Source organism: Mytilus trossulus, chromosome 14 (assembly GCF_036588685.1).
Source record: "Mytilus trossulus isolate FHL-02 chromosome 14, PNRI_Mtr1.1.1.hap1, whole genome shotgun sequence".
Taxonomy (NCBI): Eukaryota; Metazoa; Mollusca; class Bivalvia; order Mytilida; family Mytilidae; genus Mytilus; species Mytilus trossulus.
Window position 1 is genome coordinate 39,679,584 of NC_086386.1, and position 24,599 is coordinate 39,704,182.

The 24,599-nt window shown below is 32.8% G+C and overlaps 1 protein-coding gene across 1 annotated transcript; it reads right to left on the reverse strand.

Annotated features, from left to right (window-relative positions):
• Window positions 1-12,821: 12,821 nt before the first annotated feature.
• LOC134696781 (uncharacterized) lies at window positions 12,822-24,168 on the reverse strand. Its single transcript, XM_063558729.1, has 3 exons — window positions 23,822-24,168; window positions 19,673-19,813; window positions 12,822-13,222 (listed from the first exon to the last, which is right to left on the reverse strand). Exons 1-3 carry the CDS (start codon window positions 24,060-24,062, stop codon window positions 12,894-12,896), a joined length of 711 nt encoding a protein of 236 aa, XP_063414799.1. The 5' UTR covers window positions 24,063-24,168; the 3' UTR covers window positions 12,822-12,893.
• Window positions 24,169-24,599: the final 431 nt, after the last annotated feature.

Sequence of the window (24,599 nt, forward strand, 5' to 3'; positions counted from 1 at the left end):
TTAAGTTATCAGTATAGTCGTTTGACCTGTATTTTTACCAATTGTGTTTTATTCCCGATTCTGACATTTTTAAATAAGGGGCGAAAAAGGGATATCTGCACGGTCGAACGCGAAATAAAATTGCCATTTCACGAAAAACAAGCAATTAAAGATTACCAGCACGTTGATCTTTTTCATGATTTTTCAAAACACGGAGATTAACAAACCTTTTTCACGGCTGCACGTGAAATAAAAATGGCAAATCACGTTGCACGAAAATAACCCTTTACCACCCTCTTAAAGCACGTGATGCGTACATTGTAGTAGATGCTATCAAGTCGACAGACCAGGGATTGGTAAAAAAAAACATACTGTATATATAATGTGAACATGAAATACATCTTCTATAAAAGTTTGTTTTTACATCTTTTTGTGATAATATGTACATAAAATTTAAAATGGAAATGAGGATTGAGTAAAAGTGGCAACAACCCGACCAAAGGAAAACCAAAGGCCACCAATTCAACACAGCGAGAAAATCCCTTAGCCGGAGTCTGGCTTCGGCTCAAAATATCACGTAGTTCAGTGAAAATGGACGTCACACTAAACTCAAAAATTGATATTATGAATCAAAATTAGAATAACATTCAAGACATATAGGACAGAGCCTCCTAAATTGGGCCAGGCATAAAAATGCGACAGGGATACACATAAATTGTGAGATGTGACCCCTTCCGTTATACATCCAGCTAATACACAATTAATAAACACAAAAACGAAGTCCGAGTCCGATTACAGAATATGTAACAATTAACTTAGCAAACTTTTTTCAAGATCTTTGAAAAAGAAATGTAAGAACACGGAATTTCTCTACGAAGAAAGACCCTTGGTAGGTTTTACTCTGTGGTTTTTCTTTAGTTCGTGTTTCTCAGCATTGAAAAGCGTTTTGCTTCTGATTTCTTCTTCTTTTTGGATAGTGCCATTCGTATATTCCGCGTCTTTATTGTTGATGAGGGATAAGAGTTTTGGTATAAGAGATTTATATTATTTACTTTTTTTGTAAAATACTAAACGTTTATATCAAACAACTTGCCTGTTTAGTTTCCGGCAATTTTTAGAAAGGGGATATCATCGAGATGCATATGACAAAAAGTGGACAATAACACAACATCGTGCAACTGAAATAAACTATAGTTCGGTATAAATAATTTATTCTTTTGAAACCACTTGGAAAAAAGTGAAATCACAAAATTACTGAACTTCGAGGAAAATTGTCATATTCCTGACTTGGTTAAGGCATTTTCTTATGTAGAAAATCGTGGATTAAACCTGGTTTTATATCTAGCTAAACCACTTACTTGTTTCGACAACGATGTGAAATGTGTATGTATCATATGATATGTTCTCCGTTAAGTGTGTACTCGCAGTGTATTTCAGGTAGTTAATTTATGATTCTTTTGTCAATATGATCGGACAAATTGATCTTTCAATAGAACTTACAAACGACTGTATACATTTTGTAGGTAGTGAAGATTCAAAACAGTTAAGTAACACAAATGAAGCAGAAAATTAAAGAAGGCTGATTTTAATTGACTGATTGCTGTATGTTTGCTTTCGTTTCAAATAGTTTGAGTATTTTAAAGACGAGAACAATTCGATTATTATTAATATCGGTTATTTCGGCAGTGGATTGCACTTGATAAAGGACATGCATTTCGACTGCCACTTAAAATGAAGGTATTTTGGATAGGGAGGTACAGAGAGTGATATTGATGCTAAACCGGAAATGGACGGATCTCCTTCGGTCCACTTAACATCAATAGAGCTATTGATGAATGTAGATGTATACAAATTACCCTTTTTTATCTTAAAACTTTGTTTATTTCAGGTCGCAAGGTCATATGCTGTATTTTGATACATAGGTCAACTTGAAAGTACACAGCCTTATTAGTGATTTATTTTCGGGTCAAAACGTTGAAAATGATTATTTTTTTATTTTTTTTAATGAAATTTGTTTTTGATTGAAATTCATGTGCAGAAATTTGGTTCCTTTTTAAGTATGATATAACATGGGTTTACTGCTCACCTAGATTACAAGATGTTGTTGTTACGATCCTTGTACGAGTTTAGCAAATAAAATCAAGATTTTCTACCGCTAAATATGTCATATTTAGTTTTGAACTTTAATATAAAATATATTGCTTCGTATATCTGTTTAATACACAAAAGTCCTTATCTATGTTTTTCATATTGTGAAAAGTGTAGCTGGCACTCAATAAAACTACATCCCCTAATTTTGAATATTATACTGGAATTAAAATATTATCTAGCAACTTCATTTGAATGTTTAAGGTTCGTCACAAGGAATTTAAAAATATGGCCGTGTTTACCCCTCAAAATTTACTATGAGTACAGAGTAAGGCATGACAGGAACTAGATATATAAAAGTTGTATGAAGTATACGTTCCAGAAAATTAAAAAAATACCTTGATTTTGATGTCAAGTTTTTTCCAGTCTGCAGAAAATAGCAAAATAAACAAACACATAAGTATCGTTTGATACGGTCCACTCATTTACACATTTTAAATAACCTGATGTCTGCAGATGTCAATTGTCCAGCTATTGTCCATTTAAACCATTACTACTCACAACATGTATTATATAAGGGGAGATTCTCAAACCTCTTTCCCGACTTAGTTTATTTTGGCACCTTCTGCAGGAACGAAAAAACTGGAAAGCAAAATCTAGTAGAGTTTATAATTTTCTAAAACAAAAAATGCAGTTACAATTTATATATCTAGTTCAAACCAGCCCTTAAAACTTTTGCAGGTTAATAGGTTTGTCTGTACTCACAGTAAAATTTGAGGTGTAAATACGGACTTATTAGCCAAAAGGTTATGATGAACCTTAATGGCTTGTAGTGTTATAAAACTAAGCAGTAAATGTTCATACTTAGTAATGAAAATCTAAAAAAAAAATCATGAATACAACAATGAAATGAGATAATTCAATTTATAACATAAAAAAGACGAAATTACAAGATTTAAATGTATAATGGCTTATATTGTTGTAAACAAAATTAAAAAGAAAATGTGCATACTAAGTAATGAGATCTGAAAAAGAAAGTATAACTATAAGAATGAAATGAGGATAAATAAATTTTAAACACAAAAAGATGCAATTTAATATCAGTACAGAAATAATGTTATTCAAATGCAATTGTATACTAAAGAATATGATACAATAGTAAATGATTTATCTTTTATCTGATGTGACCTGAAAAGCTATAAGCATCTAACGAGGCTAGTTAGACGAAATTAACATAATACAAATTTTGGGAATCCAAGTAGAATCTGAAATAATCATTTAGGATTTTAATAAAACTAATAATCGAATATAAACTTATTCACATTTTATCATGCCGGGGTCTGTTTGACTTACGATATAAATTTCACTCATTTGAATATCTTGCTGTATCTATACGCTATGAACAGAACTGTAGTCACAAATAGCTACAGATAGTTGGATATAGCCAATCATAAATTAAAGTAACAATTAAGTAATTTATGCGTCCAAAGTGTTTTTTTTTTAATTTAAAGTCACCAGTAACGCTTAAACTGAACTACTTTGAAAAAAGGAGATATATGAGGCTTTAACACGCGTAGAGCTATATGACCTAACGAACCGTTCAATATTTATCAGAAGGATGGGCTAGTGTAAAATTGGGCGATGCAATTTTTTTTTTATTTGTGCAAATTTTTGGATGAGTGAAATCTTTTTTTAATATGTTTAGTGGATGGGCCAGAACTTATCAAGAGGGAAAAAATGCTATAACTTTTGTTGGGGTGTATGATATTTCTTTTACATGCACATAAAACATGACCTTAACAAAAGTTACGATTTTAACGAATCAAATCATGTAAAATGAAAACACATCTAAGAAATAATTTTAAAAATCATAAAACATAAAAACACAACATTTTAGAAATAATTTCATGCACCTATTTTAATCAAATAACATGGATAAACTCAACATAGATACCAGGACTAAATTTTGTATATACGCCAGACGCGCGTTTAGTCTACAAAAGACTCATCAGTGACGCTCGAATAAAAAAAAAAATAGGCCAAATAAAGTACGAAGTTGAAGAGCATTGAGAACCGAAATTCCTAAAAGTTTTGCCAAATACAGCTAAGAAAATCTTTACCTGAGGTAGAACCACAACATTTTAGAAATACTTAAATAACAAGGAGGTGGAGGTGGGAATTTTAGCAGGATAAGTCCGTCATGCACAAGAATAGTGTCAAGAAACACAAACATACATGGATGTGCATCATAAAACGGTTCATTATTATGAACATGAAATAATTCCGGACTGATGCAATGATGCCCAAAGACTTCGTGAAAATATGGACTCAATGTTTGTGTCTTGGCGCCACGTAAAAACCAACTTATTTTTTTAACTTTTTAAATGCTATACTATACAAATCCTTGGTAACATTTATAACGGGATTTATCATGACTTTATATTCTGATTTAAGATTCAATATGAAAAATGTTTAACTTGATTTAACGAATATTTTCAAAATTCGTAATTCATAGTCATATTTACTATGTAAATTAATAAATTATTGACATATCAATATTTTGATACAATTATTTTGGGCGACCTACATTTGTGCGGATTTTAAATTGACACGCATTACATTAGCGCGAATTTACCTGTAGTTTACCTGAGGTTTTTTTTACCTGTAATTTGCTTTTCGATTAAATTTGTTATTATGTCACATCTAATTGATAAGTATATTTATATAGATTCAGATTCAATATTTTTTTAAAGTCTTACCCCTACAATTACATATATTTACACAACAAAATATTCGTACAGGTTCATAAAACAGACATGTTTAACAACAAACTTTAAATTCACATTGTATGTGCCAATCTTAAAAGATTTATGAGAGACTGTATAATCAAGATGATTAATAAAACAATAACATATTGTACATATTGTATATAATATATATTTGCTTATGCATATCATTAATACAATTAACGGTACCAATTTTCTTGCACCAGATGCGCATTTCGACAATACATGTCTCTTCAGTGATGCTCGTGGCCAAAATATTTGAAAATCCAAAGCTTATATAAAAGATGAAGAGCTATAATCCAAAATGTCCAAAAAAGTATAGCCAAATCTGTGAACAGAATCAGAGCTTTGCATGAGGGAGATACATTCCTTAATTTATAATAATCTATAATATTTTGTAAAAGCAAATTTTAATAAAACAAAAAATCCGTATTTTCATGCCAGAACCGAAGTACTGGCTACTGGGCTGGTGATACCCTCGGGGACTAATAGTCCACCAGCAGAGGCATCGACCCAATGGTAGTAATACAATTAACAGCATAATCAATTATATCAAAAACCCATTCCTTCTGATTAAAATGCTATAGAAGGTTCTGGCGACACTTTAATAAACTTAACATAGTATTTGCCAATCTTAAAGGATTTATGAGAGACTGTATAATCATTATTATTAAAAAAAACAATAAAATATTGTACATATTGTATATAATATATATTTGCTTATGAATATCATAAAAATACAGCATAATCAATTATATAAAAAGAACATTTCCTTCTGATTAAAATGCTATAGCAGGTTCTGGCGACACTTTCAAAAACTTAATCATTATTGAATAAAAAAATAAAAAAAATCATTATCTGATAAAATGTTAAAATCCGCATTAAAATTTGAAATATTTCTTTTCTTTCATATCTACCCGTTTCTATTCTAGGGGGAGCAACTTCACATCTAAACTTAGCAAACGAATTTCTAAATGTAAGTGGCATTTTATATTTTAAGTAAGGTTCAGTACAATAATCATGTTTAAATAACTTATAAGTTCTTAATTTATTACCTTGAGTATACGCAGATACTCTATTACTCCATTCTAATTTATATTTATCAAACATTATTGTTTCTAATTGTACAATAATACTCTTATTTAATACATTAGTTTCATAATTATCAAAATTATGATATTTTAAACATTTCTATTACTATATGGCTCCAATTCTTAATTCTACCTCTAGCTTTTTTAATTGACCATTTGAAAACCTTAAAATATCTATCATGAGTCATATTTGAACATCTTTTCCAGTGTCTAAATACACTTGTCCATTGTTTTACAGATGGCGGTTTCCAACCCATATCTCCATGTATGGCATCATTTGGGGTATATTTACCGACACCCATAAAAAATATTATGGCTCTATTTTGGTCAGCATTGATACACCAGTAATTACGTGTACCCCAAATACACCACCTGTACTCAATAACTGACCAGACCATAGTGTTGTATAATTTAGAAAATTTAGAAAATATATCGTGTTGGAAACCACCATTTGTGAATAATTTACGCTTTTTATATTTAAGCAAGATGTAGGGTACTATTAAACATAACTTGGTTATTATTCATTTATCGGGAAAGAAATTCAACAACTTATTACGTATAACAAATACAATTAAAATGCTTTCGTAGATTCACGTTAAATCTTGGCTTTCTGGAAGGAAGTTTTATCTATAAGCCTGTTTAAATCTGAAACTTTGTACTGTTTCTTCTTTATTTCAAAAACAAATATGGTTCGAGGTATAACAATGATAACTGGTTAAAATCTGAAATAACTATTCCGCCCCTTCATAAAAAAAACACCTTAACAATATACTTTTCCCACATATTTTTAAACTACTTGATGCACATAATCTTTTTTTTGGTACTTATTTTACCAGATATTGATAGTTACTAATACATTCCATTGTCTTGGTAACAATTGTAAAATTACATTCAGTTCTAGGTACAGATGGACTTCTTCAATGCATAATTTTGGACTTATTAATATTGACATTAAGTCCATTAGCTAATTGTTAAGAATGTCTAACATTTTCTGTAAAACTTTTTCATTTTCCGCCATTAATACCGTATCATCAGCATACAATACAATTGCTATGTGACGTCATGCTGTTTCTAAATTTCATAAATTCAAATGTGGCATAACGTTTGTGCCTTTTCGCCATCGTATGTGACGTCATTTTTTTTAATTGCGTTGACGCCTGGACTGATTCGGGTGTGTCTATACTGTATTGAACTTAGCATCATGTATTCGGGTTTAGTTTTCTGTAATGAGTTGATACTTCAGTTTCATTATGTATATATCTTTCATATTCATTTGTTAAAATTTACTGTTTGCAATAGCATGAGTCGTTCTATATAATAATGGAGTTCTTATCCCGGGCATAAAAACAATGCCGTATTTGGCAAAACCTTTTCAACTTTTGATCTTTCGTGCTGTACAACTTTGTACTTTTTTCACTTTCTATCTTTTATATCTGGGCGTCACTGGTGAGTCTTGTGTGGACAAGGCGCGTTTTTGGCGTATTGAATTTTAAACCTGATGCTATTTGTTATCTACTAATCATGTTTTTCTTTGTCTTATAGGTTCTCCTATTTATTTGTATTGTGGTCCTGTAATATTATGTTGTCATTTCAATGTTATATTTAACTTTGCCACTAAAGTGCGAGGTTTGGCATGCAATAAAACCAGGTTCAACACACCACTTTTATTCCCCTTTAAAAGTGTCCTGTGCCAAGTCAGGAGGATGGCCATTGTTATATTGTTGTTCGTTTCTGTGTGTGTTGCATTTTAACGTTGAGTCGTTTGTGTTTTTCTCTTATTTTTGAGATATTGAGATAAGACGTGGCACGGTACTTGTCTATCCCAAATGCATGTGTTTTGGTTTTGATGTTATGTTTGTTATTCTCGTGATGTTTTGTCTGTTGCTTGGTCCGTTTCTGTGTGTGTTGCGTTTCGGTGTTGTGTCGTTGTTCTCTTATATTTAATGCGTTTCCCTCGGTTTTAGTTTGTTACCCCGATTTTGTTTTTTGTCGCTGGATTTATGAGTTTTGAACAGCGGTATACTACTGTTGCCTTGATTTTTCATCATCAATATTTATACCAATATCTAGAGCATTTATATCATCAATGAGAGTGTTTATATAAATATTAAACATAGCAGACGATAATACACAACCTTGCTTTAAACAAGTATCTACATTAAACCATTCAGTCATATTACCATTAAGGCGTACACTGCATGTTACATTTGAATTAAGGGCATACATAAATTTTAAACTTATTCCTAAATTTTCTAATTGGTTAAACAACAATACTATATTTATTGAGTCATATGCTTTTTTTTAAATATATAAAGGTCAAATAGGTAGATAATTTACATTTTTTTCTTATAAATATAATACAAGTATTAATTTATATGAACATTAAAAAGCACTACATTTATATAAAATAAACATTTTGAATAAAATACAGCGACTATCATGGAAAAGAACATTCAAAGTATATACTCATAAATAAAACGCAATAAACATGCAGATGATATCTATGCAGGTCCTAGCGATTTGAGAAATCATTGACGGTAAATATCACCATTTTTGAAATTTAATATTTTCCATATAATTTTGTATGAATCTGCGCAAATTCAGTAACTTTTCAACAGGTAAAATTTGCGCAAACGTAATATTTTTTTTCGAGCAAACGTGGATATCGTCCGCGCAAACGCAAACCTATTCCTACTCCATTTCACGGTATAAACTTCAAGATTATATTTTTTTTTTTAAACCGGTTTTTTTCTAAAGTGAATTTTGATTGGTTAAATATTTCTCAGTGATGTCCTGCCATGGCTTTGTTTGAATTTGTTTGTTAGCTTAAATTGTTGGTCATGAATGTTTGTCTCTAATATTTATACCAAAAGGCTATGGTCAACTTTTTCTGAGGGAGTCAAAGATTTTTTTTAAAAGTGTGTTTTAAATCAGTCCCGTTACGACGCACAGACTACTGTGATACTGTAACGTGTCTGTAACGTGTCTGGGGTCCGTACCCGAGTTGATTCTCGAGATCTGAGACTTGTATATATAATTGTCTTCTATTTATAATTCCTCTCTAACTCTCTCGGCTCATCAAAACTCCTCCAGCTCAATATATTATTCAGCCTACTGGCTTACTGACTCTATCGGTCAATTAAATAGCAAGATCTACTTGCTCACTAGCTCTGTAGCTCTAAGCTCAACAGACTCACTAGCGCTGCAGCTCAACTGGCTCACAATACTGTTGCTCTTTTCGCTATATCTTCACCAACGAAGCTCTCTTAGCTCTCTAGCTCTTTCGTTTCTCTCGATACAGCTCACTTATAGCTAAAGGTAATACTTCTGCAAATTTCAGTTATTGGAAAGACTAGAGCAGTGAATCCAATGTTTGAACTATAAGCAGGTATTTATCTTATCACTTATACTTGTGATCTGATCGTAATACCGACCCAGACTGACTGCTGACGGCTGTTTACATACCCCTGGATGATTGGGATATACCACTTTTGGACAATACCATTATCTAATATTGCCTAGTTACGAGGGTGTATCAACCCTGGATGAGTCTACCTTTATTGGACTGTGCCAAGTTGAGCATATCATAGTAACAAGGGATGTCAAGTAATGAAACGATAATATCTTATCCCAAGGAAGACAATCCCAAGGAAGACATTACAGTACCCGATGACCATAAAAATACCATTTATATTGTTATTACGTCTCACGCTGAAGATTCTTCATACAAGTTAACTCATTTGCCAGTTTATGAAATAGTCGGCGATATGCATAACTACTTGAATTGGAAAGTAGAATGTAGTCCGAAATAATGCAAGTTATCAAATGATCAACCTCATTGTAACTTTAATAAAATGTAACTTATTAATATGATGAAGTTTAAGGTAAGTGTTAAGACAGATAAAGAAATTGTAACTGTACCTTTTAATTCCAATGTTGCGTTGCTTAGGGTTCAAATAAGAAAGGGGACAGTAACTACTGACTTCGCCCTTTTTAATGCATAGTCGTCCCATAGCCTTTCGTCACAATACACTCAGGGTTCATCGATCATCTTATCGACTTTACAGTCAACCAGTATCGTTATGAACCAGTGCTAGTGAATGCAGATAACAATTTATTAGGTCTTTCCACTTTTCTGTGGAAAGACCTATTGTTTTTCTTCTGATTATTTTTTTCCCCTAATTTTGTTCTTGCGATAACTATTTGTTTCGCAATATGTCGCTTATATATTCGGTATATGATATCGAACAGTTTGTGCGCTTTTGAAATTTACCCTGCGTAACTGAATACTTCTTTTTGTAGGAGTTATTTCCCCAAACACTGTTTTCCTTGTGTCCACGACTCCTTCGCAAACGAAAAAGATTACGACAAATTTATTTTACAAAATTGCTCGTTATATCCTTCGCATGATTTGTTCTATTTTGACCGAAGCGATATGAACGCTCCATATGAGAGTTGTTTCCCCTTATGTATTTGATATAAGTGATATGCATTTCTATCTTGTAAACCATAAGAGATAGAGACCTAGGATCTTTTGATTTGAGGTCCTTGGTCCAAAAAAATGAAAATTAGGTCAAGGTCATATTCTAATTAGCATTTGGCTTATTTCCACTCATTTCCAGAAACTGTTTAAGATATCGACAAATTATTTTTCTCTAAATTGTGAGTTGCGACATGTCGTAACACGTAAATTTTGATTGAAATGGTACCTGAACGTAAATGTGAGTTTTTTCCCCTCTTGTATTTAAAAATACTTGTATGGCTATATACATTAAATCATTAACCAAATATATAATTAAGACCTATGGTCTTTTTATTTGAGGTCCTTGGTTTATGACCTTGAAATTGATCTCACGGTCATAGCTTAATTTGACGTTTTAGATTTTGACCTTTGCTTTTTCCTCACATGTATACATGATAAAGCCTTGAAACGTTGGCAAAAGGTATCAAACCATTTAACCTGGAAAAAAAGAACCGGAAGTGACCTTGTGTAAACCAGAAGTAGCTATCTTTGGTACTTTATTAATATAAAAGTATATAGAACCAGATATTTTAAAATTATAAAGAAACTAGGGATTCAACTCCTATGGCCTATTCGACCATAGTGGTATTATGTTTTGTTTTAATCAATTTTTGATCATAGCTCGTCAACTGTTCCTGTTCGTATACACCCTCGGTTTAAGCACATTCGATTTTGAGCGTTCTTGAATTTATAATTTGTTGCTTTTATTTTTTTCACTGAATATGAGAAAAAGAGTAGTGTTTGGAGGGAATAACTGTAAAACGTATTTACCCGTTGTCACATGTCAATCTAAAATAACAGATGAAGAACAAATATCGTTGTTTAATATTTTGTAAACAAAAATGACTTTGTGTCCATATTACACGGATGCTCCTATCGCACTATCACCTTCTATGTTAAGTGGATCGTAACAATGTGGAGACTAAACTCTAATTTGGCATTGTAATTAGAAGGGTCATATCATAAGGAAAATCTTCTCCTCTGAAACTACTGAACCAAATTAATCCAAACTTGGCCACAATCATCATCCGGTCACCCGCAAAACCAACCAAGATGGCCGCCATGGCTAAAAATAGAACATAGGGATTAAATGTATATTTTTGCTATAACTCTGAAACCAAATCATTTAGAGCAAATCTGACGGGTCAAAATTGTTTATTAAGTCAAGATCTATTTGCCCTGAAATTTTCAGATGAATCGGACAATGGGTTGTTGGTTTGCTGCCCCTGAATTGGTATATCAAGGAAAGTTTGTCCGTTTTTGGTTATTATCTTGAAAAACTATTATAGACAGAGATAAACTGTAAACAGCAATAATGTTCAGCAAATGAAGATCTACAAATAAGTCAACAGGACCAAAATGGTCAGTTGACCCCTTAAGGAATGTTGCTCTTTATAGTAAATTTTTAACAATTTTCATTAATTTGGTAAATTTTGGTAAGTTTTAACAAAATGTTTTCCTCTGTAACTAAAGGGTCAAGTACATTACAGATAGAGAAAATTGTAAGTAGCAAGAATGATCAGTAGAGTATGATCTACGAACACATCTCCAAAACACATTTTTGTCATGAATCCATCTGTTTCCTTTGGTTAGTATGCACATAGACCAAGGTGAGCGACACAGGCTCTTAAGGGCCTCACGTTTTTTGAAATCCTGGATCTTCCACTGAGGGAAGTCTTAATAGAGGCATATTTTATATTGCTTGCGCGAACAATCAACGGTTTGACAAACCCATGAAATTATAAAAAGAAGAATTTGATTTTTTTAATTACTTTTTTTATGGTACAACTTGACAATAAGACCTTCATCTGGCTTTTGTGCGTCCTTCATGCAATGCTTTAATTTTATAGACGACAGCAAGTGCATCAATAACTGTTGTACTTTATTTGGAAATGAAAATTCATATTAAAGTGCATTACGATTGTTGTCTGCTTATAAAATTACGGATACGTAAAATGTAACGTAATTGTTTAATGTTTTTCAAATGAAAGTTATAATTTTCTCGTCCATAATATACATGAATTGATTGTCACTGGAAATAATGCAAGCTATAACCCATCAATCATTAAACAACCGTACAGTATTGTTAACTTCGGATCCTTTTAGTTAAAGAGACGCTTTATAACTGCACACGACAAAGAAAGTGACAACCTCACATGTATACCGACCAACTGAAAATACATGCAACTTGCGCAAATTGCATGATATTGAAGGAAATACAGAGGCCAACAAACAAATGCATTTTTATACCATTTATTTTCTTTTAACTTTACAACATGATGATATATACGTGTGTGCTTTTGAATATCATATATAGAATGTAAATTAAATTTTATATTTTCTTATACAAATTTCATTGATTGGTTGACGCACAAATCATTTTTGTTATTATTCATTATGAGGTATGCTTCCACAATTACCATAGTTCTATACGCTGCTTTGTTTCTCCTGGTGTTGTTCATATGGCGGTGGCCCTTGTCTATATGGCAGTGGCCCTTCCGTATACGGCTGCGTTTGTTGATATTCGGTCATTGCAACACCAGAATATATCTGCCCCTCTTGGGCTAGTCTAGCAGTGGTGTGCTGGCAGTACATGCGGCTTACATATATCATTAGGATCCCACAAAAAAAGGCTCCAATACCACTCAAAATTAAAGAGTAAGGTACGCCCAAGGGTACTATGTTTGAGTACATATAAAAAGATACATGAATCATGCGGGTAACCCAACGCCCGACTGCTAAACATGTAGATATTCCTGAAAAAGAGATGAATCCTTTAAAGATGCACTTGTTTACGGTTAACAATTTTTTGCTGCAATTATACTAATAAGATACAGGAAAAGGAATATTGAAACAAATACGAGTTTTCATAAGTGCATACTTTATTCGTAACATGTTTGGCAAATATTGTATACTGATTGTTGCAGTGATCAACTATTCTGATAACTCTCACAAGTCAAAATTCAAGTCATACCAAAAACAAGGGGTGGGGGCATTTCATCAGCTATTATGTAAATTTCTAGGTCATGTTTGTACATAGGTTCGAGATTATGATGATACTTATCCAGTAAATCAAATGTTTAATGTGTAAAACACTGGAAGTGAAATTAGTTGTTTTTCATATGTTTTCATTTGTTGTACAGCTGTGTGTAATTTCTCATACCTTTTCTGTATGAATTAATACTGAACATATCAAAAAGTATTTCTTGAAACCAAACATCTACTTTTCATGGCTTTTGTGCTTTAGAATAACCGGGTGAACACAAAATTGCTACTCTTATGATGACTGATGTACCCATATTTTGACTATTTAATTTATTATGCCTGTTTAGTTCACGCATCATTGTAAATATAACGGCATTTGATAAGACTGTCATCAAAGGGAGAGGTTTAGCGCAATAAAACCAGGTTTCATTCACCATTTTCTACATTTGAAAATGCCTGTACCAAGTCAGGAATATGATAGTTCTGATCAGTTCTTGTCCATTCGTTTTTTATGTGTTTTGTCATTTGAATTTGCCATGTGATTATGGACTTTCCGATTAGACTTTCCTCTGGGTTCAGTATTTTTGTGATTTTTTTTTATACAAAAAAAACAGGAATATACATTTACAGTGGTTAAACTACTTTGAGCGCGAGGAGGCTTATTCAAAATTAAAAACTATGAAAAGCCGTTAGTTACAAAAGTAGCACATTAACAGTGAAATACAAAGGAAGCCGTTTATTGCACATGTATTAACCGAACAGAGGAACTATATTAAACACCATAATTGAGGTGCTCCTGGAAGCATATACTGCATTGTATGAGTGTTGTAAATTGTCGAGTATAGGACAGGATACTCTCGGTTGGCTTTCGATTCGGTGTCAGAAGTAGTATGCTAAGATTCTAATTAGCATCCAAGATACGAACTTTGGAATTACCTGTGTCAACCAAACAATGTGGTTAATTAAAACTATAAAAAATTAAACAATATATGATAGTAAAATTCTTTATTTTGAATATGGCTGATGTTGGTAGGAACTCCCCAGACCCTGAAATAAATTTACGTATGAAAACAGATTTTGATGACTAAGAAAGGAGGATCAAATACATACTGATGACAATGACGAATCTGAATCTATTTTACAAGGTCGCTAAAGGGCGGTATGAATATCAGAAACATGATTTTGACGATTGGAATGATAGAGATAATCTTAACATGCAACCAATTGGCCAACCAAAGGTAAAACCTAAACTTAAACCGTTCTCTGTGAAGAATTGTTGGGAAGAATACCTATCGCATTTTGAGGACTAAGCTGAATTGGAACAATGGGAAAATCGTACAAATAAACTCATCATAGATACCAGGACTAATTTTTATATTTGCGCAGACGCGCGTTTTGTCTACAAAGGACTCATCAGTGACGCTCGAATCCAAAAAAGTTTAAAAGGCCAAATTAAGTACTATGTTGGAGAGAATTGAGGACCAACATTCCTAAAGGTTTTGCCAAAAACAGCTAAGGTAATCTATTCCTGATGTAAGAAAGTCTTAGTATTTAAAAAATACAAATGTCATGTAAAAAGTTAATTTATAAATATGACAATATCAACGAAAACTGCTGTTTTAGCAGCTAGGTTGAGGGGCCAAGCAAGGATATAATACATGAGCTCGTCTCGTCAACATACCAAATGTTAAAACAAAAGTTAAATCAAAGGTTTTAGAGTTTAATAGTTATCAAAGTTTCTAGGCTTATAGTTTGATACGTCAGATGCGCTTTTTGTCTACATAAGACTCATCAGTGACGCTTAGATAAAAAAAAATCATTCTTGGATACATATCAAAAGAAATATGCATTTACACTGGTAAAAACTAACTCGAGCTAGAAGACGCTCGTTCAAAATTAAAAACTATGGAAAGCTGTTAGTTACAAAAAATAGCACAGTAACAAACAAATACAGTCAGCACTTCAGTGTTGACTTGAGTTATCATTGATACGTTCATAATTGTAAATTAAAGCCTCGGTCACACATTAACGGATAGTTCGAACGGACGCCTAACGGATAACTTTTTTTCAATCTGTTCATGTCCGTTAGACGTCCGTCCATATTCGTTGAATGTCCGTTAAGCGTACGTTTTATTCGTCAACGTCCGTTCTGTCCGGTGGAAAATGTTGAGCATGTTCAAAATTGTGAACGTACGTCCAACGGATAAAATGTCCGTTTTGTACGGTACTTATCCGTTTCGTTTCCATTACGTGTCCCTCAATCCTCTGTCACACCTTACCGGATAGCATGAACGGAAGCCTAACGGATGAAAATAAAAGTTGTACGTTGAAAAACTTGTTATCTGTTGGGCGTCCGTTGATGTACTGACCGAATACAACGGATGGATAACGGGCTCACAGCAAATATGCAACGTACGAGAAACGGAAACGTACCGGACAGAACGGATGTCGAACGTACATTTAATGGACGAATACCGCTTAAAACGGACACTTAACGGAAGCGTACCGGATTAAACGGATGAACAAGATGTGCGAAAAAATCAAAGGCGACAATAATAATACATGTAAATCGCATAAATATTCAAAATGTTTCTGTGTAACTGGTTTTGGTTTGGTCTTAAAAATTCCACCGTTACACGTTCGTTTTATTCGATCAGTACATGAACGGACTCCCAAAGGATAACAAATTTGTCAAGGAACAACTTTTATTTTCATCCGTCCGTTCGTGCTATCCGGTAAGGTGTGACCGAGGCTTAACTGCTAACAAAACTATGAATTTTTGAAATACTTAGGCTTTCCTACCTCAGGAATAGATTGCCTAATAAGCTGTATTTGGCAAAACTTTTAGGATTTTTTAATCATCAATGCTCTTCAACTTCGTACTTAATTTGGCATTTTTTACATTTTTTTATTCGAGCGTCACTGATGATTCTTTTGCAGACGAAACGCGCGTCTGGCGTAAATATAAAATTTAAATCCTGGTATCTATTATGAGTTTATATATAAAGGAAGCCGTTTACTACACATATGTTAAAACTTAAGAGAGGAATTATATAAAACACAAAAACTGAGGTGCTCCAGGGAACAGATACTCGATTTATGAGTGTTAGTATGTAAACTGATTAGTATAGAACATGATACTTTCATGTGGCTTACAATACTTGAAATTGAAATTCGGTCACCACAAAATTTATGACATGCACTTTGAATTATAAAGTTCGATTTGGCGTTTTTTGCATTTACATTAATAGAGTTGTGTCTTCAATTTTCTAAAATTTGGTTTTGTTTTTGATTGATTATAAAAGTTTCACTAGAGAGAATCGCAATTTGAACATTTAATATGTCAACAATCATGAGATACTAGAGATCTGTTTTAAATTGATGCTAAGATTTGGGTATTTACATAAAATTTCGTCCTTATCTTTCTATTTGAGGAATGATAACAGATATTTTTCTATTTGAGAATCCTGCACAATTATCGGCTTACCCGATCTCAGTTGTCTGAAAATTCTGTAACTCTCGAATCCAGATTTTTTTAAGCTAAATTTATCATCAATAAGCGCTCAAGAGTTTATTTATATCATTACTCGCTCATAAAAGTTTAGTTTTTTTTTATCCAGAATCAGTATTTTTATTAACTGTTTGATGTGTTCCAATTATCAATGCATGCCTTGATCTATAATAAAGCAATGTAAACCTCAATTCGACAGAATTAGACACTTCTATTCATTTTTACTCCCTATTGTTTTTCATTTGATATCCTTTTTCAACCGATTTAGTTTAGACTTTATAAATTCATGTTATGTATTGGTGTAGAAACGAACGTTTATTAAAAAATGTGTAATTCATAAAGCCCTCAACAAATCTGCATAGTTCGGATGTAAAAAAGTGTGCATATTCAGACACAAAAAGAAAACAGAAGTTAACACAGTTAGAATCACCCATACTGTATAAAATTGAGAATGGAAATATAGGGAATGTGTCAAAGAGACAACAACCCGACCATATAAAAAACAACAGCAGAAGGTCACCAACAGGTCTTCAATGTAGCGAGAAATTCCCGCACCCGGAGGCGTCCCTCAGATGGCCCCAAACAAATATATACTAGTTCAGTGATAATGAACTCCATACCAATTTCCAAATTGTACACAAGAAACAAAAATTTAAAAATTTAAAGACTAACAAAGGCCAGAGGCTCCTGACTTGGGACAGGCGCAAAAATGCGGCGGGGCTAAACATGTTTATGAGATCTCAACCCTCCCCCTATACCTCTAGCCAATGTAGAAAAGTAAATGCATAACAATACTCACATATAAAATTCAATTCAAGAGAAGTCCGAGTCTGATGTCAGAAGATGTAACCAAAGAAAATAAACAAAGTGACAATAATACATAAATAACAACAGACTACTAGCAGTTAGCTGACATGCCAGCTCCAGACTTCAGTTAAACTGATTGAAAGATTATGTCATCATCATATGAATATCAGACACAATCCTTCCTGTTAGGGGTTTAGTATCATACCAGCATAACATATATGAGGAGAACATAACCCGTGTCAAGCCATCAACTGTTTTTTTTAGTAAATGTGTATAGTTCCGATGCTAAGTTAATCAATATTAACGCCAAAATAAGCAAGTTTTAATGACCTGACAACAGTATCGTAACTATATCCCTTTTTGATAAGTCGATTTTAAGGTTTTGTTAGTTTCTGGGGTGAATACTGACATTTTTGTGCTTTATAAAGAATTTTTCCATAAAAAAAATTGAATGTGAAATACCTGAACGTATAAGAAGTCTGCATGTTTAGCCATATTTACGAATGATGTCCTTATACCGATGATAAAATTTAGTAAATGTTTTGACTAGTTTGTGATATCGAAAACCCTGGTGTTATAATTTTTCAGTAATACACATAAATTTCTCTCGTTAAAATCTAAAACATTGTTACATACACGAGTGAATCGTACAAGTTGATATATATAAACACCTTTAGATGGTGACAAGGGAATGTCATCATCTAAAAATGGATAATTAACAATAGGAAATGAAAAATCATCTCTTTTATCATACATTTTAGTATTAGGCTTTCCGTTAGTGATATATATATCAAGATCGAGGAAAGGGCAGTAGTCATTGTTAGTGTTAGCTTTATTTAAAGTAAGTTCAACAGGATAACTTTCTTTAGTATACATACTGAAGTCGTCATTATTGAGAGCCAAAATATCATCCAAATATCTAAAAGTATTATTAAATTTGTTTACGAGATGTTGTTTCGATGGGTCTTTGCTGATTTTTGTCATAAATTGTAACGCATAGCAATACAAAAACAGGTCCGCAATAAGTGGTGCACACTTAGTCCCCATTGGAATTATGATAACCTGACGATATACGGAATCTCCAAAGCGAACAAGTTATCTAGTAAAAAACATTCTCTGCTGTAAAATAGAATGGATTGGTCCCATTTTATTGTCATCAGGCCTTTTAAAAACTGTACATGTACGTCAAGCTTCAATACCTTTGTCAGTTATTTTTTTTAAATAGAGAAACCGTCATTATGAATGTGGAAAATTACGCTATGGAGGAAGTAGAAAATAAACCGACCAAGATCAGTTTTATTGTCCTCTTTATAAAGATTCTTTAAAAGTAACGAGAAAAAACATAGTACTGAATAAAATTAAAACAGGTGACGCTTCTTAACACAGGTAGCACTTCCTGCTTATTCTTTTAAAAAACTTTTTACTAAAATATTTAACCAGTGTGTATTTCACTCACAATATAAAATTGTAAAATTGTAAAATCCAGCTGTAACTTGAATATATATAAATTTAAATCGTCTACTTATAATATTATTGCTGTCGGTAATAAAGGCTGATTTTGAATATTTTGTCAATTTTTTGGCACCGTACAGCGCTTACCAAATGACATTTAATGGATTGATTTCTATCCGACAGTAACGAGCTTTTTTTAATACCAGGAAAAGGTGTGTTTGCTTGCCAACGTCTATATAGTTTAGGGTTTGACTGACCGAAAGAGAATTCTAACTTTTCTACTATCGATTCAACCAAACAATATTGATAGTTCTGTCTGACAGAATGATTGTTTGTCTCTCAGACAGAGTTTGGGATACACTGCGTTGAATTAATCACATTCGACACCCGACACCCCCCCCCCCCCCCCCTCCCTCTCTTTTTTTTTGTGACAAAACACTTGACTACTGACCTGCTATATTGTACATTATGAAAATAGCAACCAAAACTCCATTTGTTCCGTCTTTTTTATAGGTAAAAGTCAGTATGACTGATATTAAACATAATACAACTCCAATGATAACTTCTGCCTGGTATTCAAGCAAAACAATTGCTGCAAATTAGAGAAATGTATGTTAATCATAATACAAAGATGATTGTAAATTATTATAAAACGCGTGTGCCTGTGTTTTGTTATAGACACGGTTTCTGTAACTCGTTATATAGCTAGGTTCACACTGCCGATCAGATCATCTCGATGATCACGATTGTTCAAATTTTCACGACCAAGCGATATCAAATTTTCCATCGGGCATGTTTACGAAATCTACCCGACTGTACACGACCTTAACTCGCTCTTTCACGACCACAAATCGAATATGAATTCCGAACAATTCGCGATATTAAAACTATCTTTACTCGACTAGCTAGACAAAATGAACTAAAATCAATCTCAGCCTGATCTCAACTAGACCAGATCGACCTAATCGACGTAAATGGGTTGTAGGAATAGTCGGAAATTGATCCGGTATGTACAATTTCATTATAAAAAAAGTCTGTTTATTTTTATATGACCCGCTGCACCGGAGAGAGCATTTACAAATGTTGCCCTTGTCTGTCCATAAGTACGTATGAACGTTAACACCATTAGTTTCCGTTCTCTAATCTTATGTTGTCTTAACCAAATTTATGAAACGTATACACAATGCTTATTATCATAAAACACAGATCGAGTTTGCAGTTGGGTGACGTCACATTCGCCGTTCTTAGGAAATGACTCTAAATAACGTTACATGCAGGCTGGTGCATTATCTGTGTCCCATAACACATTACCGTTTATATGGTTGGATTCAGTACAACAACGAAGTTCTCAGTAAATATCTACATGGAAATAAAGCAGTTTGATTAGTGGGCAAGGTGGTTAGAGCTCAGAGAGACATGTAAATAGCTGTAACGGAGCTTGCTTTGAGCGTAGCAGACCAACAAGAAGGCATAGACATCAACGGCCGCCGAGAAAGTGAGGCTATGGCTGAAACAGGGGCCACAGTTTGGGCAGTATGAAACAAAATCATACAAAAACTGATTTGTGGAAAATTCATACATCAGTCCCTAATCAAATAGCAAAATCAAAATTATGAGAGACGTGCAGGAGCGCAACAAAGAGGACCAAATAGTTATAACAACTTCCGAAGAGTGAACGACGGTAATATGTTATAGTTTTACATGCACCGCTCTTTTCTTGAAAATGACACCAGACAACGAGATTAGTATTAAAGTTAGATAGCAATATACGTAAAGTTTACCATCTCCTTTTCCTTGCTTTCCAACAAAGCAAACCTGTTGTTTGTGTCATATCGTGTGCATATGTATGTAATTAGGTTTTCTTGTCTCCATAGAATTGATATCTAGTATCTGAATGGTTAAATGTCTTTCTTTATGGTGTATCCATGGCAACAACCGGGTTTTTTTTTATAAAAAATATTACAACAACGGTATAAGTATGTCACATCTTTCTCCAAAGTGTGGCTTTGAATAGAATTTCAATTCCCAGGACTGGTGACATATATCTATCAAGAGATCAAATAAAAATAATGTTTTCGTCGGGTTTAAAATTCCGTCAAAAAGTTTGTGTAAAGAAAGTCTTTGTAAACATTCGACCGTACGGTGACATATAGTTGTTAATTTCTGTGTCATTTGGTGTCCTGTGGAGAGTTGTCCCGTTAGCAATTATACCACAGGTTTAATAATATTTTTTTATGCACAATAACTTTCATATATGAAAAAAAACTCTAGGGCCAAAATGTAGGATCTACTACCCTTCCAAAACCTAAGATCATCCCAGGTTTAATTTGGGTTCATGTTGCTAAGTTTTTAGTTTGCTGTGTAATGTTATGTGGACATTTGTATGTCTTCTCATCAGTTTTCGTTTTTCGCTATGGTTGTGTCGGTTTGTTTTCGACCTTTGAATTTGATTGTTACTTTGGTATCTTTTGTCTCTCTTTTAAAATTTTACTCCTCTTTTGTAATGTACATTGAGGAATCCCTGTACAGTTAAAAATAATAAGAATATTTTTTTTGCGGAAGAAAATTATGAGAGTTAATCAGATCAGCACACCCGCTTAGAAAATCGTGTAGCTGTCATATGTACTCGTATATGGCCGAGTAGAATTCGAAGTGTGATCGAATGTTGTCGCGTAGATAGCGGGTATTGGTCAAGTTGGTCTGGGAAAAGAAAAATATTGAACATGTAAAATTCGAAGTTATCATGAAGCGATCGGCCATTGGTCTTGTTAATCTGAACCACATATCAAACAGTTTGGCGTTGATCAGGAAATGATCGGATAAAGATCGAGTACTGATCGGTGAAATATTTGTATTCCGACCAAACTCGATCTCCTCACGATCCTTTCCCGATCAATTCAACCGCTACTCGCCGAAGTTTCGATCCTTACTTGAAGATTTCTGACATGTTAAAAACTCTCATCTTGAATTTGTTGCTTATTTGATAAGTCGAATTATAATTATTTCAATACATGTAAACATTAAAATGGTTATTTCTATTAGAATGTACTTGATAAATATTTTGAAATATTCTAAAGATTAGGGTATAATTGACCAATGTACCGAAATGATTCATTAATTCGCCAATGAATAAAATCTTTAAAGCTTTTGAACTTTTTTTACGAGGGAACCTGTTCGACGTTCAAAAACTAATCATATCTTAAATTCATAAGAAACGAGTGACCAGTGAAAAATAAGTTTCTTCCAATTTTTGAACCAATGCATTCAAACATCATAAACTTAGTCTTCTGTACACGAATTTATCATTTTTTTCGTGAAAATTTCGTATAATCGTCAATTTTTTTTCAATCGGTCAGTGTTATTGTAAAAATATGGCAGGTAATTAAAGTTTGTGTTTTGAAGCCAAAGTTTAACGATTGTCACCTATTTGTCAACAATCGACGAACAATCAACAAAAAGCATGGAAATTGAGCACGTGTTTAACATTTAAATTCAGATGATAGGTTATTTTAAGGACATCCATGCGTATTGCGATCACCGGATTGTTACGAGATTGGTCACACTGAGGTCACTTTGCATACCGAAAATATATCGGGGGGAAGGAAGCAATTCAAATAAAGTAAACTTCTTCTTAATATAAATAAATTAAAGAATTTTTGTCAGAAAAAAGTATATGTATATAAGTTTTATAATGGAAACTATCCAATGAGTTATAAAAAACATATGCATTATTTTTTTTTACTTTGAGGTTTCTTATGACTTTGATGAAAATGACATTAGTTGCAGTTGGGCAATATTTGCAAAAACATTGCTTGCAATTATCTTTTTTCCTCAAGTTTATTTTGTATGCCAGAAATATTGATTAAGTGCTGGATACCATTTGTCAAGTTCAACAGGCAGGAATTTACTCTCGATATGTTGGAGTATATGTCATTTGTATCCTATCGAATATAGAAATAAAAAAGAGAGAGACAGGAATTCTCAACTGTCACAGCTTTGAAGAGGGTATGAATTGGGTTTACAGACTAGAGTAATGGGTATAAAATATAAAGAATAGAGAAAGACACAGCGACAAAAATAAAGAATAGAAAATATTTCGCAAAAGTATAAAGAATAGAGAAAAACAGCACAACAAATTACAGAATACATAAATGGTTTAAAGTTGCTGTTTTACTTTAAAATACCATTCTATCATTTTCATCAATGTTAAAAGATTTTTTTATATTTAATGATAAATTTGAATTTTATATTACGTAAATTATTTGAACTGAACATGTAGGTAGAAATATACTGTTAGGGCGGATCTCTTTGTACATTTATGAACTAATTATTTCTGTACTTCTATATAACACATTTGATGACAAATAAACTCCCTATCAATGTCTACATAAGCACACTGCGTTTTTCAAGGGGATAAAATTAAAATTCATGAATTCATGTCATGCAAAAAGTCACCTGTAGATGCTTATGATCATTTTGATTAAATTTCATGTTTATTTTATGTCTCATTTGTATTCCCCGTACATATTTTTTTCATTTCATAAAATAAATATAGTCATGAATGCTTTTATCAAATCAATATAAAAACAAAAGTACATACGTATAGTTTTTGATCCAATACACTCTCCATACCCCACAACTTTTCTAAAATCTTCCCCTACAATAACACAATAAAATAATCCCATATGTACTTCAATACTGTCTGAAGTATAATGGCGTTCTCCACTCATTTTAGCACCTACTTTACAAGTGTCAAAGGCAAACCACCACGGAGAGAAAGCTCCAGTACACAATAAAACTAATGTAATTAATCCAAAAACTGCAGGAAACTGTTTTTCCATTTTATTTTACTGTGAATTTATAATGAATTAGCCATCAGCTTTTAACTGTGTTTGTAAACACGGTTATTTCATGAGATCAAAAAGGGTTTATTCTTCCTTTTATAAAATCACCATTCTTCCGGAACGGTTCATATCAATAGACAAGGAATTGTTTTAAATGGTTTACATTTAATGTAAATAGGTCAAAGTTATATATATATCTTTAATGTTGTTTATCCCTTGGAAAAAGAAGTTCTATGTACTCCTTGTGATTCATGGAATCCAACTCGGAGATTTCTAGGCATTTGGCAACATTGACTTATCATTTCTGCAAGATGGACTCATGATGGTATGGGTGTCTTTTTGGGCTTCTACCGAACAGGACTTTGAAAGTTGTTATTCATTCGTTTGATGTGTTTTAGCTTTTAATTTTGCCATTTGCTTAGGGACTTTTTAAAATTTAACTCGCTGTTCAGTCCTTTGTGACTTAACGGTTATGTTTTATTTCATGGAATACAAAGACGAGACATTTGATTACATGGGCTTCTTTAACCCTAT

Bases quoted from the DNA above. Each gene is read 5' to 3' on its own strand.
- LOC134696781 (XM_063558729.1), bottom strand. From the start codon at position 24,062: ATGGAAAAACAGTTTCCTGCAGTTTTTGGATTAATTACATTAGTTTTA. The intron at 19,814-23,821 runs GTATGTACTTTT...TCTAATTTGCAG, and splicing joins TATTGGATCAAAAACTATAC to CAATTGTTTTGCTTGAATAC. The intron at 13,223-19,672 runs GTCAGTAGTCAA...TCTCTTTTTCAG, and splicing joins CATAATGTACAATATAGCAG to GAATATCTACATGTTTAGCA.